Source organism: Podarcis filfolensis (genome assembly GCF_964270895.1).
Source record: "Podarcis filfolensis genome assembly, chromosome: 3".
Classification (NCBI taxonomy): Eukaryota; Metazoa; Chordata; class Lepidosauria; order Squamata; family Lacertidae; genus Podarcis; species Podarcis filfolensis.
Window position 1 is genome coordinate 66,784,853 of NC_139606.1, and position 19,441 is coordinate 66,804,293.

Consider the following 19,441-nt stretch of genomic DNA (forward strand, 5'->3'; position numbering starts at 1 on the left):
TGAATTAATTTCTTGCTGTTTTTCTGCCTTTTCTTTCTGAGGAATAGAAACATGACTAACAAGAGGTTTCACCTGTGATACTTTGGTCTCTGAATCCTTTGTCCCTGCACTCACAATGCCTAGTTATGCACCTCCCCTATTTACATTTTCATCAGTTTTATCATTGTCATCCCAAGGGCATTGCCGTGTGTGTGTGTGTGTGTGTGTGACTAAAAAAGGTGCTACTTTTTAAGAAGTTTGTTGCAACCACAAATACCAGAGCATAAAAGTTTGGCAGGGTTACAAAAAATCTTGATTGACCGCTGCATTCCAAGGCCAAGTATAACAGGAACATTTCAAATTATGTAATAGGAGGGGGAGAGAGAGCTGAATCTATCAATATAGAGCTAATCTCAAAAAGTTTACAGAACCCTTCTTTTGGAAATGTTCTGGAGGATATGTTGAGAGACAGATTTGTGTGTGGAGTTGGTGATGTTGTAATTCAAGAGCAATTACTAGCTGATTGGGAGCTGAACTGGGATCAGTCTGTAAATGTGGCAACTACCATGGAAGCAGCAGGGACAAATTTACACGAGTTGCATCTTAATTTTAAAAAAAGCAACCCAATATTTGGTTGCACAACCAAATCAGGCAAAAAATAAAATAAAATTCTTATTTATAGGAGGAAATAGGACGGGAGGCAGCTGAGGAGATCCATGTTTACTTTGTAATAGAAAAAAAATGTACAGTTCAGTAATCATCCAGTAGGCATGGAAATAGATAGAAGGGCTTCTGTCAGTGAAGAGAGTTACCAACAATGAAAAGAAGGTTTGCATCTATTGGGCAAGACAAGAGTGAAAATAAGGACTTTGACTATTGAAAAGGCACCAACCCCACAAAATACTTAAACAAAACCTTGTGCTACTGAGCAGACAGACAAAGGGAGGGTTTCCAGGAGAAGGCTGAACACTGCAGACATGTCACTCCATTTTGACCCCAGTTAGTTTTGTCCTGTGATGCTTTATCTTGTAGACCAGGGACAATTCTGTCCCATAAAATAGATCCAGCAGCAGAAGAATGGCCAGTTGGTTATGCCTCCAGGGCACATTGGAAAAGGAAAGTCTAGCAATCGTATTTGGCTTAAAGAAGTTTTACCACAGCCTGCATGGGAAGCCTTTCGCCATCAAAGCAGGCCACAAACCATTGGTGGGGCTGTTTGCAGAGAAGATTGATGACAGTGTTGGGCATTGATCTTAGCAGCTTATGAATTCAAGATCCTCTACAAGGCAGGCAGTCAGCATGGCAACATGAGTTGGATGAGACCTCTGCGAAGACATTCTTGATCAGAATGTGGAATTAACAGTATGCTATACTGTTATGGAGGGCCAAGACAGTATCAAGAAGCAGAATGTTGGCCGTTCTGGACAAAGGGTATAGACATGAGCCTAGATGGTGGCTGCATCTTGTAGGGCATGGGAGTGGTGGTTTTCCCCACAAGGGCAGGAGAATGTGCCAAGGAAATTACATAAGGCACACCCTGGATTTTTCTGGATGAAAGCTGCAGCTCATAGCTATGTCTGGACCTGATGGCCACACTTTGAAAGAGTGGTTAAGCCTTGTCACCTACCTCAACAGTCTCTAGACAAGGCACCCTTGCACCAATGGGAATGGTCAGGGCAGTCTTGGTTTCATTTGCATCTGATCTATGCTGACCGCTGTTTAAGGGAGATTTTTTTTGGGGGGGATCCTCACAGATGCTTGTTTAAAGTGGTTGGAAGTGCGCTCTGAGTGTCCTGAACCTACCTGGCAGCCAGTCAGTATGTCAAGTCCAAAGTCTGAGGGTCAAGCCACACAAGCAAAGTCCAAAGGTCAGGAAACATAGTCCAGGGTCAATCCAAGTAGCCAGGTCCAGCAGTCAGATAACAATCCAGAGTCAAGCACTGTCCTGTAGAGGTCCAGTGGCATCCAAGCCAAGAGCCATCAACATGGGCCATTGAGCAGACACAGCACCTCAGCTCTGCTTCCCTTTTATATGTTGCATGCTAATTGCAGCATCTGTGCTTGATGAGGCATGTGACCCTCACCTGTTCCAAGCCTACTCCAGCTGAGGAATCACACCTTTCCTCCCAGAGCTAGCGAGCCCCACCTGGGCTCAGGAGCTGGGCTGTGGGCCCTTGCCTGCCTTAGCCTCCTAGAGTGCCACTCCTGCTGCTCCCTATACCTCATGGCCCACCATGTTCATGGAGACAGGGGCCTCTCTGGCACTGGTGGTGGGTCCTGCTGCTCTGGTTCCTGTGCATTGACCTTTGTCCCCTCACCATCCTCCATCACTCTGTGAGTACTTCCTTCCCCATCCCCTGCTCACCTCAGTGTGTCCCAATCCCAGCTACCCTTCGCCAGGATCCTCTTCCTCTTCCCCACCGTTCTACCAGTTCATGACAATGAGCTCCACAGCTTTAGAAGCAAACCGTAACAAATTTTGACAGATTTTTGTTGTTGTTGTTGTCCTGGATGGTCTGCTATTAGTAGTGAGGGCACGGTAAAATAGAGTGTGTGATCACAGCCACATCTCAGGCAGATGCTAAGCAATAAGCAATAATACAACTCTGCAGCAGTAACTGGAATCTGCATTCAGGCATACATTTCAGAGCACATAATGTAGGAGAGCTCTAGATAGAGGCTGGGCGGTTTGTAAGAGTGGCTAGCAACATAGAAGGGTTGTGTTTATTCACTCAGGTTGAGTCTAGATAGGTGAATTAGCCTTACAATGCAGGCTCCTGGGAGACAGCGGATCTCATAACTGTTGCCACTCACTCTGCTTAATCTCTTTGCTCCTTCAGGAGGCTGCTAGGTTCAGGAGAAATGTTTGTATGCTGATTAAACAATTATCTTTTATCTCACCAATTTAGAAAGTGGTGCAAACCTCAGCAGGTAAATAGCTTAAAACGCCACACTAAGCTATGTGATGTGACAGTAAGAATAAAATAAAATGTTCTCTTGAAAATAAATAAATTAAATAATTGTATTAATGTTGTGTAAACATTTAGACTACCCTTTGAGACTGAGAGCCCACCATATGCATTGCCTGTTTCATTGTCACCTGCTTCTTTGTATGCCACTTGCACAGAAGATTATGCTCAAAAGGGCCTATGAGTTAATCAAATGTGCAATATTTGCCCAGGCCTTCCAAAATTATTAATAATAATAATAATAATGACAATTTAGATTAGGAAAGGCAGCCTTTAGAATGAGATAAATCAGTTTCTAAACCAGGAGATAAATGAAGAAAAAATGGTTTCTTTATCTCAGGGTTGTGGGTTTGAGCACCATCTTGGGCAAAAAGATTCCTGCATTGCAGGGGGTTGGACTAAATGACCTTCCAATACTACGATTATATGATTCTAACATGTTGCTATAATTTTGCCAAAAAATATGCAGTGGTACCTCTGGTTACGTACTTAATTCGTTCCAGAGGTCTGTTCTTAACCTGAAGCACCACTTTAGCTAATGGCGCCTCCTGCTGCCGCCGCGCGATTTCTGTTCTTATCCTGAAGCAAAGTTCTTAACCCGAGGTACTATTTCTGGGTTAGCGGAGTCTGTAACCTGAAGCGTATGTAACCCGAGGTACCACTGTATAAACCCATAGCAAAGATTTTTATGTATTCTATATTTTAAAAGTATATTTGAACTACAACAGAAAGAAAATATGCATATTAGGCACAAATTAAATAATTAAATGATTGTTCTAATTGTTTTAAAATCCCAGCAGTTTAAAGTAGCAGCAGAAATTAACTCCAAAAAGAAAGAAAAGACAAAAATAGACATGCTAGAAGGCAAGCATAAAATTCATGAAAACATCATCGCATATTAAATAAAACTAGTAAAATAAGCTCATCTAAATTAATTAAGGATGACTTTGCTAAAGTTATTAATTGGACTCAGTTTTTCCAAATTTATATTATATTGACAGTGTGAGCCTGTATATCCATTGAGATAAATGGGGCTGTATCCCAGAGTTTATATTATATTGGAACCCGGTTATAGGATTGGTACCTGTACTGAGTAGACATATACATAGGGTTGTACTGGTAGATGTGAGTTTTAGGACACAGTTTCACAAAGGCTGGAATTCTAAACACACACTGACAATTGTGTAAGTACCATTGAACCCAATGTGACTTGTGCCAGAGTAGACATGATAGAATTGCACTGCAAAGGATGAGAAAGTAGTTGCAGCTGAAATACTGCATTAATAACTTCAGTAATAATTTTCTCAAAATACACTGCTGTAGCACATTGCATTGCATGGGTATAACCCTGGCATTGGAGCTTGACAGTGCCAACACTTTCCTGCCCCATAACTGTAATATAAAAGATTGAACGCTGACATTTATTATCTCTTGGGCCAAATGCCTCACAATAACTTTCACATAAAGTGCATTGTGTTGTGGCATGTTTGCTTGCTGCCTTCCACCTCCCACTGGGAATCCCAGCCAGATGGGTAGAGTATTAATAAAAGTATTACTACTACTACTACTACTACTACTACTATGATTATTATCATCATTATTATCACTACTACTACTACTACCACTACTACCACTACTACTTTGACTGACCTAGCATAGACACTTGTAGATTGGCTCTTGTTTTAATCCTGCAGCTGGCTTCTACAGAGGATTACATGTGCAGAACAAAGGTAGCATATGTCCAGTGTCCTTCAGAACACAGAATAGCAAAATTTATCAATTTGTAAAGTGTGAGTGACAGGTAGTCATCCCATTTAGCGTACACAGGAAACAGTACTGCGCATGCTGCCTTCTGTAACCTAATATTGTCTTCAGTCCCATCCATGTCAAACATGAACAAAAATGAAAATACATACTGTGCTACCTGATATTTTAGGTAGTATAGAGGGCATGGTAGTTTGGGGAAATAGTTTCGAGGGGAAAAAAAGATATATCCCATGGTGCCTCAGCCAAAATATTCCGCTTCAGGCACAAACACACATAGAGTAGCAATATTTGGATCAATGCACAAACACAGCTGGAGGGAGGGAAATTTAAGATTGAGGCTTCTTAAAAATGGTTTCCTTGTGTGCTTTATGCTCTAAACAGTACAATGGAAAGTTGATTTATAAGCCTGTGTCACATTGACTGGCTTGTGCCAGACCAGACAATTTGAGATCAAATTGATGGCTGAAAGATTCTTTTAGAAGGCTGCAGTTGGTAATTTTTATATTCCCCTCCCCCATGACTTATATATTTGTCCACTTGACATATATAGAGGATAGGAAGAAAATACCTTACATTTTTGCAAGAAAGTACTTGTGTTCTGCACCCCCTAGAATCCAGACAAGTGCATGCATAACAGATTGTGAATCTCACTTTGGATTTCCCCATTAGGATTGTTACTAGATGTTTGGGGAGTAGGGCTACAGGTACATGGTCGTTTTTGTGCCAGCCAACCTGGCTTGCTCTCTCCCCCCCCCCCCCGTATTTATTTTGAAACAAATATTAGATTACTCTATGCAGGCAATAATTGAAACGTGTAATTTGAGGTGTCGGTAATACATTATGTTGCCTTATTCAACAATATAAGATTTGTCGAGACCAGATCTTTATGTAGATATATTAAATATGGGAGGGACTATAACTCAGAACATCTGCAAGAACAGTACAGCCAATGGAAATTCCAGATTCCACAGAGCCAAGTAAGTTTTGTGCCACCTAGTGACTAAACTGTATAAGAACACTGTCCACAAACACTGGGTTCCTCTTAAGTTTTATTGTTAGTAGATCCATTGAAATCAATCAACATGTCTATGTTAGGTCCATTACTTTTAGTAGGTCTCAGTAAAACCCATTATTTGCTTGGCCCCTCTTCAGCTGGGGGGGGGGGCTTCCATTAGTCAAGGGCAGATGCTATGATGCAGGAGGGTCTGGGACTATATCCTATTCTCCAAGAGAAGAAAAGCGTGCCTACTGGAAGCAGAACTCAATGCTGTCACATTGTAAGCTGCTTTCAGAACTAAAATGCCATTTCCGTTCCCCGGGGAAATGGAGTTCCGGGCTGGACACGATCCTGCCCCATGCACAGGGGTGTAGCTAGCCCCCACGTCTTAGGGAGTCCCACCCTGGCACCCTAGGTTGACCAGTCCGGTTGGCCAGGGGGCGTGGCACACAGCATTTAAACTGCCCACATGCGGGAACTCACCCCTTTTTTCTGGTTCCTGCTCGCACAGTTCTCCCTCCCTCCCTCTGATTAGGCTCTTAATCCTTTGACCTTGCTATGGACCTCGGTTGGTCGCCTGTTGAAGGGGCCTGGTAGGAATTGTTTCCACTTGACAAATTGGCACCAGCCATTTGGTTTTCTCGCCTACCTTGTAGCAAATTGTCACAACTTTGTAAGGTTTGGCAGTTAGGCATTGGAGTATTCGGTTGGAGGTGAGGGGAGGTAGTGGCCATCACCTACTCCTCCTATTTCAAGGGTATTCCGTTAAAGGAATCTGGGGGGCATGGCCCCATCCAAAGCCCAGGCGGGGGCTAGGGCCATGGCACGACCCCTATCGGTGACCCTGGGGGAGTTCCTATTCGATTTGCATCACAGGGCCCCCCCCTACTGGTGGTTAACCCTTCTGAGACTTCCTGAAGGCGGGCAGGAGTCAGATATAGTTGGTTCGGTTCCAATGCCTAAGCCAATAATACTCACATTCTGTAACCAATAAAGTTGTGACATTTTCAGCTCAGCCCATTAACCAAAATTTTGGTGTCAAGTGTCCTTATTCCAACATAGGGGGAGGGTTTGGGGCCTTGTCACGCAATGAGTTTTTCAGAGTTCTTGTCCACTGCTTCCAGGCACCCTTCATAATATCACCTCAGAGGGCTTTCCTGATCTGAGGGGTACCTTGATAATAGAACTGAGCATGATTCTCCCACTCCTCATGTTCCTTTTAACCTTGCCAATGCCAACAACTTCAAATGAATCTGAGGGAATTGTTTTTGTATTGCTGCCAGGTGCAGGCACTCAGTTGAGATTCCTGCATTGCAGGGAGTTGGAGTAGATTTCCCCTCAGAGTCCTTTCCAACTCTATAATTCTATGACTTTATGATAAAAAAGTGAGCATAGAAATAAGGAAGATTATTTATTGCCTTTACACTGACTGGCAGGAGCTCTTCCGGGGTTTCATACAAGAGTGTATTACAGCCCTGCCAGGAGATGCCAAGGACAGAACCTGGGACTGGCTGCATGCCTTTGCTACACATTGTGTGGCAGTGAAGAATATATAGCACCACCGCACTGTAAGTGATACAGATGACTGAACAACTCTATGATGGATTTCCACGTGAATTTATTTCCACTTGCTGCCTATATTAGACCTCTGTCATTTATCAAAGCCCTCACAGGTCTATAAGATAAAGTGACCCACTAAAATAATGTCATTCATTCATTCAATTATTGAGTGACTACCTGTTCTTCACCAAAAAGTCTCATGTTTTAGCCATATTTTGCTTGTATTTGTTTTTAAATTGTGTATGTGTTTCCCACCCTGGGCTCCATCAAGAGGAAAGGCAGGGTGTAAATTCAATAAATAATAGTAATAATAACAGTGCAAACATTCAACTAAAATAGCAATACATAGCTGGACAATTATATTGATTGAATGAAGTTCTGAAGCAGGAATTAAATAATTTTGGATTTTTCAGCATGTGGTAAATGCCTGTCACTTGAAAAATCTATCGAGTGAAAAATTTCACTTGAACAAGATAGCTGTCTGAAAGGATCTTTTCTTAATGAGTCCTGCGGCTGTCTCCTAAATGTTAGACGGAAACCTGTAATAGAAGATGTCTTCCCCACACCTATCTCTGCTCTTAGTATAAGAGAAAAAGTGGCAGCTGGTCACATCTCCGTTCACCCTTGTCTTCTCATGGCTTTATACAGATGTTATTTTCTTCAAATGGCCCTTTTCTTTTTTGGCACCAAGTATATAATAAATATACTTGGAAAGTTTCTGATAAATACAGATGTATAGTCTTTAGAAACTTTTATTATTTATTTATGTAGCATGGTCAGTATGCAAGTTGCCTTACACAGCATAAAAGGGCAGGTTCCCTTCCTTGTTATCATTCATTTCTACATATTCAAAATTAGGCTGCTCTTGCATCCACTAAATATGATTTTTCATGGGCTAATGGTGCTAGGAATATGATGTATACACAAAAAGTATCAGGTGTAATGACAATTATTATACAACAAACCAACAACACCAAAAACTGGCTTATGAATATAAAGGTCAATTTTACTAGAATAGGTATATAACCTCATAAACCTACTAAACAATAAGCAAACTAAAGTGCAGTCTGCATAACCAAGTCTGGAGATACTCATAAACATAGAATGAACTAATGTCTCTCTCTTTACTGTACTGGTTGTGTATGCAGTAAGTATTACATTACACAGCTGGAGCAAACAAATTGTTCTTCAAATAGCCGTTCACTGGATGCACAAAGCCACATATGTAGGAGCGGTAGCGAGAAAGCGTTCTTCAAATAGTCATTTGCTGGAAGCGCTAAGCGATATATGTATGCGCGGTTGCAGGAAAACAACAACTCACTACTCCCATGGTGAAAATGGTACAAATAGTCAAATGGAACTATTCTCTGCATATTATCCAGGTTTTGCAGCAAGCTTCATTACTCAATAGTGCTAAATAATACAAAATGGCATTCCTGTTACAATAAATGAAAGACCATAAAATATCTGCAATACCATCTTATGTTGTGTCTTACTTAATCACTCAGCACGGTTCGCTCAAGACAAAAGATCATACGAAATGCTCACAGTCACAGTGAATATGGTAACAAACATTTAAATACATTACAGGTGCATGGAATCAATCATCACATTTGTACATTGTTAAAGGTACAGTGACGCTTCTCTGTTACTGCTAAACAAACAAAGGCACAAAAATTAATTTATATATAACATCCAAGGTCAAATTTGGTATTCAAACTTTTTGGAAACAAGATTCCTAATTGAAATATTAATTTGTACTCTTTTTGTAACAAGGCTCTTCGTACATCAACAGATCTAAAGGGTAGCTTTTTAAAAGTCCACAGAATGAAAAAACTCAGGTCATTTTCAGTGTGAGCCTCTTGCTGGAAATGCTGGACTAACGGGGCGTCTAGACAAGCACTGCGTATTTTGGACCTGTGCTCAGAAATTCTGGTCCTGGTTGCACGAGTAGTACTACCTACATGTAGAATATGATCCCTGGAGGCATATTTTCTATCTGTTCAGAAAGAACTCACTTTTTTTTGTTATTGTCCCTGTCTCCATTTCCGTATTTATTTTTTCTTTTCAGTGAGGCAATTTTCTCTTTTATGGACAATTTTCAATTGAGAGCATTTTAGTGGGCACTTAAGTGTTTTTTTTGTTTTGTTTTGTTTTGTTTTTGCTTGAGAGCTGGTGATTTAACTTTAAATGTGAATGGTTTTGGCTAGGTATGGCTTCTGCTGTAACAAAGCTCAGGTTGTTATATCAGTTCTACAGTTGCCTTGTTGCAGAACACAGAACGCTGTTGGCTTGAATGGAAAGTAAAATGGAACAAACCCAATGAGCAAAGGATATGGTTGGAGGAAGGGGGTAGCACAAATGGCATGCTGTTGTTATTTTTGTAGATGAATGATCAGGGGTGATAGGAATTGTAGTCCCACAACATCTGGAGTGTGACTTCTTCCCCAACTCTAGCCAAGCTTTTAAAGCAAAGCATTTGTTTTACACTGGGCAAATAGTTGCTTCTGTGCCATTCATCCAATAGCTTTAATCACAGAAGATGAAGATTTAAATATTTTAAGAGTAGCAAAATTACCATCTGTAACATTTATTTATTTTTATTTTGGACTTTTTATTTTCTGTGATGAGCTTTTGTAACATTTTTATTGTCGTAGTTAAAATTTGTATCTACTTACAGGAAACAAATAATGTATTGTTTGTGAGTTTTGAATAATTCTGAATCGATTCAGTTCATTTTCTGGTTTTTCTTTTCTTTTTTATTGTATTTTGAATTCCAGTGCTGTGTTTTTGTATAGGAGTCATATATGAACCTTCTAGCTTCATAGTCAGCTAAGTTCTAACATAGCTCTTAGGCTTTGGTTAACACTTAGCTCCAAAAGTGACTCATTCAAATGGTAGCCTTGTAGGACCCCTCCCCCCTTTTAGGAATGTGTGTCTTGTCTGCTGCTCATGTTATATTCCTTTTTTTGTATTGGGTACTCATGATAAAATTTGATAAGCAGAAAAAAATGGAGGCATTCAAGGTTTTTTTCCCCCGAAGAGAAAAGTGCACTTACTCCCTTTTTGTTCAAGAGAATTAATAATGATCTCTTCTTGTTTCTTCTCCTTCTATGGGATAAGAGCTAGTAAGGAAAAAAAACCTATAAATCTCTTATGAGCAGTGATGCATCTACAGATTTAAAAAAAAACCTTTGTCTCTGTAGGTCAGAACATTTCTAGCTGCTGATGTAAGAAAGACAGAATGCATAAAATTAATCTTTTTAAAATTCTCAGTTCTGGTGCCCAAAGCTGTCTTGAGAAAATTTCTATCAAGTGGATAAGTATTTGCAACTTGTTGTTTGGAAGAATATACTGGGAGATAAATGAGCCACAGACGTTTATACTGTAAGGAATAGTTGGTTTTCTTGTCAGAGATGAGTAATTAGATGCTGGTTCCCAAAATACTGGCAGATACATGTCATCTACTTGATTCCCACCTGAAGAACACAGATACTGCAACCTAGAGCTTTTGACTGCTTATGCAACTTGGACTAAAATATTTGCTTAGCTTTCACCAAATTAGTTTTTTAGGCTGCAATAATATTGCCCCTGGGAAGGTGCCTAAGGCATCATAGGATACCTCACACCCCTCTCCAATTTTGAGGGAAATCCAATGTCACGTTTACCCTCTGCATGGGCCTTGCCCTTTCAGCATCAGAGCACCAACATCGGTAGACCAAAAGAGATGTGTGTGAGTGTTGAGACAGTTTGGGGTGTGTGTGTCTGTCGAGGAACATTGGAAGACTTTTGATCCAAATGTTTTCATGATTTACTAGTTGCCCAACACAACCCCAAACCAGGGAGAATTTTAATTTTAGTCCCTGGATTTAATCTTAATGGGCCCTTTAGATGGCAATATATTGTATCTCAGTTGGGAAGCGCATAACTAACATTTCTCTTCCATTTCTCTCTCCCCCCTCCCCTGCTTAATAACTGCATCTACATTCCTGTTAAGTTAGTGCAAAAAAACCCAAACAGAGTTTGCCAATTTTGTTAAAAAAGGAGTAAATATTCTGAGTACAGTAGTACCTCGGTTTTTGAACGTAATTCGTTCTGGAAGACCGTTCGACTTCCAAACTGTTTGAAAACCAAAGCATTTACTTCCGAGTTTTCGGCATTCAAAAACCGAAACGTTCGACTTCCGAGATGTTCAAAAACCAAGGTACCACTGTATATGGAGTTTCACACCAAGTTTCAAGGATGCTGCGGCAGTCAAGAGCCAGCCTTGATGAGCCTTGCCAAGCCCATCCCACCCAGGTGCTGACACTAGGCTTGTTGCCACTGCCACCACCATCTGCCTCTTTCTGCCTGTGGCTCCATTGACTCTAGCTGCACCACGGATTAGATGAATAAATTGGCATTGGAGAGAATTGGCCCCAGAGTTCAGAACTTCATAATAACATCAGGTTCTGCATATGCAGGCTTTCTAACTCAGTTCAAAAGAGAAGATTGCCCATATGTCCATCCCTTTGTGTGCAGAACAGCTTCGTCCATTTAAATGTTAAATCATGGTTTAATTCTCTATTGATGTGATTCCACGAGCCTGAGCAAAGTGTCAGGCTCACACATTCCCTTCTCTTGCCCCCAGTCTACTACTTGGCCAGGTTTTCATCAAGCAATGATTAGTTTTAAAAGACACCTTCATAATCCATGGTTTGAAGTTGGTTTGTTTAGAAACTAACCAGTGTTTGTTGTAAACCACGATCTCTGGTTCATACATAATGTTAAGATGAGATCCTTTGAAAGTGAAAGTAAAACACAACAGAAGTTATCCTGACCGTGCAAGAAGAGGGGACGGGGAGCTAGGGAACCTTCAAACCTGACATTTTGCTCTGGCTCATGGAGCTCATTCATACAAGAAATAGCTTAGCATTTCTTGTAAACTAGGCCAATAGCCATGACAAATCTATAAAAGTTGTATTTTAGCTCTTGGAGTTCTAAGATAGCCCACAAATGTTTAAACACATAAACAAGAAGTCAGACATGCACATCTGCACTTTGTTTTTAAACAATCACATGATTCTTCAGAGTAAAGACACATGCAATTAGTAACTGACATAATGCAGGATACAGTCAATTTACAAGGCAAATAACTATGTGAAAATTCTTGCCCTTCGTTCATATGCTTGCCTATAGACCAAACCAGTATCATATTAATTGTGAGCCATGTGGCAGAATTCAAGAAGTTTCTGATTGAGTTGTCCCTATTAGTTTGCTAGTTAGATTTGTCAGATGGTAAAGTTTTGCCACAAGTTTTGCTGTTTCTGATGATAGGCTTCTTCAGGCATGTTGTCTTTAAAATAAAGGATCAGGTGGCAAGTGTGGATTTGCAGAACCTCTTTACCTGGAAACAATTATTTGAAGAGTTGGAAAGTTGACAACGTGCATAAATTGCAATTAAATAATCCAACCTTCTTAGGTATTTCTTTCTTTTTAAATTCATTCAATTACATGTCACTCAATACATAGAGATATTCACAATGTAGAATAGTTCTTTCCTTAGAAGACATTTTCCCCAGAAGAGATATAGGTGGAAGCAGCACCACAAACTTCAAGCCTCATTGTCAGATTTAAACTGAAGCCTTTAAGTCAAGATTTATTGGTTTGGGATTGATTAAATTATTAGAGTGTTTTGTACAGAGTGAAGTCAATGCTTAAACAGAGACGTCCACCCACACCTTGCCTTTTATGTGGTAATTACAGTTTCCCAGGTGGGAGACCGTTTGTTTGAAACTTCCATCAAGCAGTGGCTCTTTTTATCCTTTTCTTTTTCATCGCATTGGTACATTGCTAGTAGTATGCCAAACATTTCTTCTGCAGTTTTCCTTGGCTATTCTCCATCAATTAATGTGAAAACAAATTACATTCAAGAATGATGAAAGGCAAAGGAATCTTTTGGTGAAATTTTGGTGGAGTTTTTGTTGTTGTTGTTGCATTTCTCTTCATTTGTTAGATTTTCAAGTAAAAATAAATAAATAAATAAGAAAAATAAGGGAGAAGGAAAAAATAAAAGACAATAAAATAAAGAAAATAATGATGATGATGTATAAACAATACTACTACTATTAAAAATTATTTCCCATTCATTCACAGTGTAGCTTAGTGCATAGCATGGCTTACCCTAGGACAAAAAATTGGATTCATTGGCATTTGCATAATTCCCAGCCTGGCTATTGAATAGTGCTGTGTTCAAAAAAGAGGGAATTATATTAACTGAATTTTTATATTCCCTCTAGGAATTCGGAAGGACCGCAGAGGAGGCCGTATAATGAAGCACAAACGCCAAAAAGAGGAACAAGACAACAAGAATTCGGGGATTGTTGCCGAGAGAAGGAGCCCAAATCTCTGGCCAAGTCCTTTGATGATCAAGCATAACAAAAAGAACAGTCCAGCCCTGTCCCTGACTGCAGATCAGATGGTCAGTGCCTTACTAGAGGCTGAACCACCTGTTGTCTATTCAGAATATGACCCTGGCAGGCCTTTCAATGAAGCTTCTATGATGACACTGTTGACCAACCTGGCTGACAGAGAACTGGTGCATATGATCAACTGGGCCAAAAGAGTTCCAGGTAAGAATATTAGTAAAGGATGTTTGAACAGCTGTTCATACCTCAAGACAAACTGTTGACTAGATTTTGCTTATGCAAATGTGTCTGAAAGCTTGGAGAAACATTACTTCTTTTCTCTGTTCACCCACACAATTATCTCACTATATTCAGTGGCATTAACTTGTTCTTTTCTAGAATTGCTATAGCTGGTATAAGCAGAAAGGTTTGACAAAGAAATAGTTGCCAGTTTCTGTTTGATGATCTCATGGATGACATAATATGTAATCATAGCAGTTCATAGTAGCATGAAATGTTTGTTCCCACATCTTCAGGCTAAATTTGGGCTATTCTATCTTAACTAAAAGTGATTTAAGGTCTATAAAAAGGTACCATATTGCAAAGCTCGAAGTATTGATTTATACAACTGATGTGCAGCAGAATGTGCAAAACTAAGGAATGGCTGGAACTGAAGAACACTTGGTTTATCACTGTAGGCCAACACTGTCCTTGTATAATCAAATAACACCTGAGCTTTCAGCCACTAGCCAAGAACTAGATATGGTCTATCCCTATGCACAATTTCATTTTTTTATTTTTTCCAGCTTTTTCCAGCCTTGTACTCTCAAGATGTTTTCGACCACAGTTTCCATCACCTGTGCTTACTGGAAATAATGGGAGTTGGAATACATACAACTCCCTTATGGCTTATAGAACAATAAAACAATGATAAAACCACAATTAACATGATATCAGACAATTAAGAACACATCTGCATAAAATGTAAAAACAGACTATTCTGTTCAAAGACTGTCAATAGATGCATGCTTCTGAAGAAAGTCTGGGTCGTTAACAAAAATACGAAAAGTACGTAGAGATTTAGCTGAAATAGTAATTGTATCTATCATGAGGTTTTGTGGGTCACCAAGGGCCAAACTAGATGTGATTTTGATGTTGCATGGTGAATTCATTTATTTAAAATCTAAATAGCTGACATGCTGCCCTCCCTCCCCCAAAGCCAGACCGAGTTGTGGGAAAGGGAGCTTTAACCCTTTGCCCCCACTTTGGTCCTGATTGGAGTATCCACTCCAGTTTACCTGCTTTTCAAATTGGGAAGGAAACCCTTGCAAGGAACCAGGAAGAGCATGCCTCTGACTGTGCATGGCTGGTGCAGGAAGGGACCCAATTTGAATCTGCAGTGCAGCAGATTCTCCCGTTCCACATTGACTATGTAAGCTTTTTCCTTAATCTGCTCTGTAACTCCAAACTGCGTGAAGCAAAAAACATCATGTCAAGTTTAGACCTGTGTGCATGTTCACACAAAAGAAAGTTCTGTTGAACTCCTAAATAATGATTGCAAGCAAAGAGACTTGCTTGTGAGTAAACAGGGATGAAATTGTACAGTTAGTAATAATTATATTTTTACTGTCCTGAATCAATCATAACCTATAAAATGGAATGCTACTGTAGGACACATCCATTATCCTGGTGATACTACAACCATTAACTGTGCAAAATGTCATCCCTCACTTAATATGTAAGGTAGGCAGGCATGCTTAATGTGATGGTTAGTTAGCTGGCAATTGTGGTTAGACACTGAGGTAACAGAACTAGTAGCTAATAGTACAGTTACTGGGAAGGGCAGGGTTGATATTTTTTTTCTTTTTTAATAAGAAGGTTGAAGTGGTTGGCATTGCTTTTAGTGGGCTTGGTTAATGATTTACACCCAGTACAGTAGCTGCATTATTTAATGATCCTAAAATGGTACATTGGGCATGCAGGCTTTGAAGTTTCAAGATGATTCATGGTGCTATGGTTATTTTGTGGTTTCCTGAAGCTTAAAAGATAAATACTTGGCACTGCATTTTTGTTTTAATGCCACTGAAGTTGCTGGCTTTCTTAAGGCATTGTTTTCTCATTTGACCTTAAAAGACTGTTCGTGAAATTAGGAACACTCTGTGAAGGACCAACAACAGCCACGTTTCTTCTTCTTCTTCTTCTTCTTCTTCTTCTTCTTCTTCTTCTTCTTCTTCTTCTTCCTCCTCCTCCTCCTCCTCCTCCTCCTCCTCCTCCTCCTCCTCCTCTCTCTCTCTCTCTCTCTCTCCCTTACACCAAAATTCTTGGTTAATTTTGTGAAATTTATTTTCACAAATAGAAAATAAAAGACAATCCACACCATTCAAGTGTAATTATCTTCCATATGCTGCTGAAAATATTATTGTTTGAAATTGAATCATTCTCCCAAGTTCTGACCCAAGTGTGTAATTGCTTCTGCGCATGTGCAGACGCCAAAAATTGTGCCTGCGCAGAAGTGATTTTTGGCGTCTGGACATGCGCAGATGCGATTTCCAGTATCTGCGTGTGCACAGACACAATTTCCGGCATCGCTCGATGAGTCCCTGCGCCGGTTTAGCGCAGTGCGCGGGGGACTCGTCGAGCGGACAGCTCAGTTCAGGGTGGCTTGTGGGCCAGTAAAATGGTCTTCATGGGCCGCATCCAGCCCATGGGCCACACGTTGCCAACCCCAGGTCTAAACCACCCACAGAGGGAGATGGCAAAGCATGTGTTGCAGCTACAGTTTTAAGGCTTTTCTTATTTCAGCTTGTCCACTCTCTCTTAGCCTTTTGTGCTGGGATGCTCTTAAACCTGCAACTCTCCAGGGCAAAACATGGTCTCTAAAGAACTGACAGATAAACATTGGGGTAGTTTAGTTATTTCAGGGTGCAACACTGAATAAACACAGTTGTTTGTGTGAAGGTGTTTTCCCTTCTCCAATTCATGTTTAACCTTTATTCTCATGTTCTCCATTTTTCTTTCTCATATTCCAATGCTTATGTGTCTCTCTCCATTATGACAATTTCATTTGTGGTCTACATTTTACATTTCTTCTCAGTACTGTCCCCCCCCATTGAAAATATTAAGTCTAGGTTTCATTCATATTGGGGTGGTTGAGCTGTGACCCTTCAAATGTTGCTAGACTCCCCTCATTTGCCCTCAGTGTAGCCAGTAGTCAGGGATGATGGTGGTGGTATTATTATTATTATTATTATTATTATTATTATTATTTACATGTTGCCCACCTGACTGGGTTGCCCCAGCTACTCTTGGCAGCTTCCAACAAATTAAATCATCAAACACAGTAAAATGTCAAACATTAAAAATTTACCTATACAGGACAGGGCTGCCTTCAGATTTCTTCTAAAAGTCAGATAACTGTTGATTTTCCTTTGTAGGTAGTTGTAATCAAACAACATCTGGAGGGCCGCAGTTTATAGTCACTGCTGCCTTATATCTTTAGTTTTTCTGCTGTTCTGATATTCATTTATTGTAGGAGCCGCCAACCTTTTTGGGTCCATAGGCACATTTACAAGCAACAGAAATTGCTGTGAGCACCACACATTCTACAACTAAGCACATACCCTATCCTGTTATGTTGGCTGCAACAGAATGCTCATGCATTCATATTTGGGACCCGCCTTCTAATTCTGGGGTGCCAGACATTGAATTTAGCATTTTAAAAATATAAACCATGTTAAAATATAAGCCAGGATGGCTTCCAGATGAGGTGATTGCCTGGAGAGATGAACCATTAAAAGAGCACAAAGAAATGGGTGATGCCCCATTAAGAAGGCCATTTACAGAGAAACTCTGGGCAGACAGCAAATGTAGAAAACCCTTCCATGGGATAAGAAATAGCAGAGGAAAAGGAAGGAGTTTTCAGGTTGTATATATGTGTAAATAAACTATATACAGTGGTACCTCGGGTTAAGTACTTAATTCATTCTGGAGGTCTGTTATTAACCTGAAACTGTTCTTAACCTGAAGCACCACTTTAGCTAATGGGGCCTCCTGCTGCCGCCACGCCGCTGGAGTCCGGTTTCTGTTCTCATCCTGGGGCAAAGTTCTTAACCTGAGGTACTATTTCTGGGTTAGTGGAGTCTGTAACCTGAAGCGTCTGTAACCTAAAGAAGAAGAAGAGTTTGGATTTGATATCCCGCTTTATCACTACCCTAGGGAGTCTCAAAGCGGCTAACATTTTCCTTTCCCTTCCTCCCCCACAACAAACACTCTGTGGGTTGAGTGGGGCTGAGAGACTTTAGAGAAGTGTGACTAGCCCAAAGTCACCCAGCAGCTGCATGCGGAGGAGCGGAGACGCGAACCCGGTTCCCCAGATTACGAGTCTATCACTCTTAACCACTACACCACACTGAAGCGTATGTAACCCGAGGTACCACTGTATCATAAAGACACCACGGACTTCACTGCACCTCCTGGTCCAAAAGGACACACAGACCTTCTCCAGTCTTCAGAGGCTGGCTGGAGGTGAGGAGGCAGAAAAGCGTCCTCCTTTTCTTCCAGCAATGGCAGTTTTAATCTCAAATCTCAGGCTCGGTACTGCGCCCAGAGATCAGACACTGCTCACATTAATGAAATTCCCTGTTACAAAACGCACCTGGAACAATGGGAGTTTCAGACGCTGGTAACAATATATTGTTTAAACACTGAATTGTATCTGTATTTACCAATGAGAGTGGTGAGAAATAAAGCCATTTGAAGGGTATAGAAGACAGAGAGAACAGGAAACATCAGCCACTGTAGGCAGAGTCCATTTATAATGTAAAGTAAGACAAGGTGGAATTGCTGATGCATTTAATGAGACCATAGTGAAAGGAACATTTGGGCACAGTGAGAGGCTATGTACCTGAGAAGTATTTATGTTTGTACAAATACACTGAATTTATTTCTGGCCAAAATAAGCAGTGAAAGTGTAAGCAGAATTACTGCTTTCTGTCAACATCCTCCAATTGTACAGGCTGGGGCTGTGAAATACTGAGTTAATATCTAACTTGCAGAAGCTGTTTCAGCACACATTAAGATAAATTTACTGTCTTTTCAGTCAAAGTTGCATACTCACTCTAGCTTTCCCACTGTCTAGGAAGCTGTAGTCTACGTTTACATCTACTTGGGTTTTCAAAGACTTGTTTTGAGGCATTTCACTCCACCATGGTGCTATTTAAAATAAATTGAAAATAGGTAACAGTACTACTACTAGGACCAACATCTCTGAGTATAAATATGTGCAGTGTTTTGTGTTATACAGAATTCCTCTACCCAATAAATCCCCTATCAACTGAATGCATGCACAACTACAAGTGATCCTAATAAGAGATAGCAGATTATCTATGTTTTACCCAGGCAACGTACTCCAAGACCAGCTCCTTCAGGGCCAAATGGTTTAACAAAGGTGTGACCTAGAACGGCTAAGGATACTTCTTACTGATGGGAGTCATGCCTACCCTGGTTAGCTTACCCTTGTATGAAACGGATGATGAATGCATGAAGCAAACTCCTCCTGTCCTTGTGGGATCTCCCTCTGTTGTCCTGTGGGGGGGGGGAATCTAAATCATTCAGGAATCCTCCACAAGTAGAGTAGGGCTCCCCCACTTCAGACCTTTCCTCTCAAATTCATGGAGAGGGACTGGAAAAGGGACAGCGGATGAGGGTGGGGAGCGGTTAGGCAGCTCCTTTACCCTCACAGATTGTTTCACCCTATATGAAAGCCTGAAGTGTGCGAGTGTGTT

The 19,441-nt window shown here is 40.6% G+C and overlaps 1 protein-coding gene and 1 long non-coding RNA gene across 18 annotated transcripts in view; one reads left to right on the forward strand and one right to left on the reverse strand.

Annotated features, from left to right (window-relative positions):
- ESR1 (estrogen receptor 1) overlaps positions 1 to 19,441 on the forward strand; it is a 214,765-nt gene that overhangs the window by 152,104 nt on the left and 43,220 nt on the right. For all 13 annotated transcript variants that reach the window (XM_083607966.1, XM_083607959.1, XM_083607969.1 and 10 more), the window contains one exon: positions 13,551 to 13,883. In XM_083607966.1, coding sequence (XP_083464092.1) covers positions 13,551 to 13,883 — 333 coding nt within the window. The remainder of the gene's footprint in view (positions 1 to 13,550; positions 13,884 to 19,441) is intronic.
- The window catches only part of LOC310760089, a 112,195-nt gene that overhangs the window by 26,655 nt on the left and 66,099 nt on the right, over positions 1 to 19,441 (reverse strand). The window contains exon 2 of one of the 5 annotated variants that reach the window (XR_014546758.1): positions 18,775 to 18,869. The exons of the other annotated variants lie outside the window; for them this stretch is intronic. This is a non-coding gene — a long non-coding RNA (uncharacterized lncRNA). The remainder of the gene's footprint in view (positions 1 to 18,774; positions 18,870 to 19,441) is intronic. 5 annotated transcript variants of the gene reach the window in all.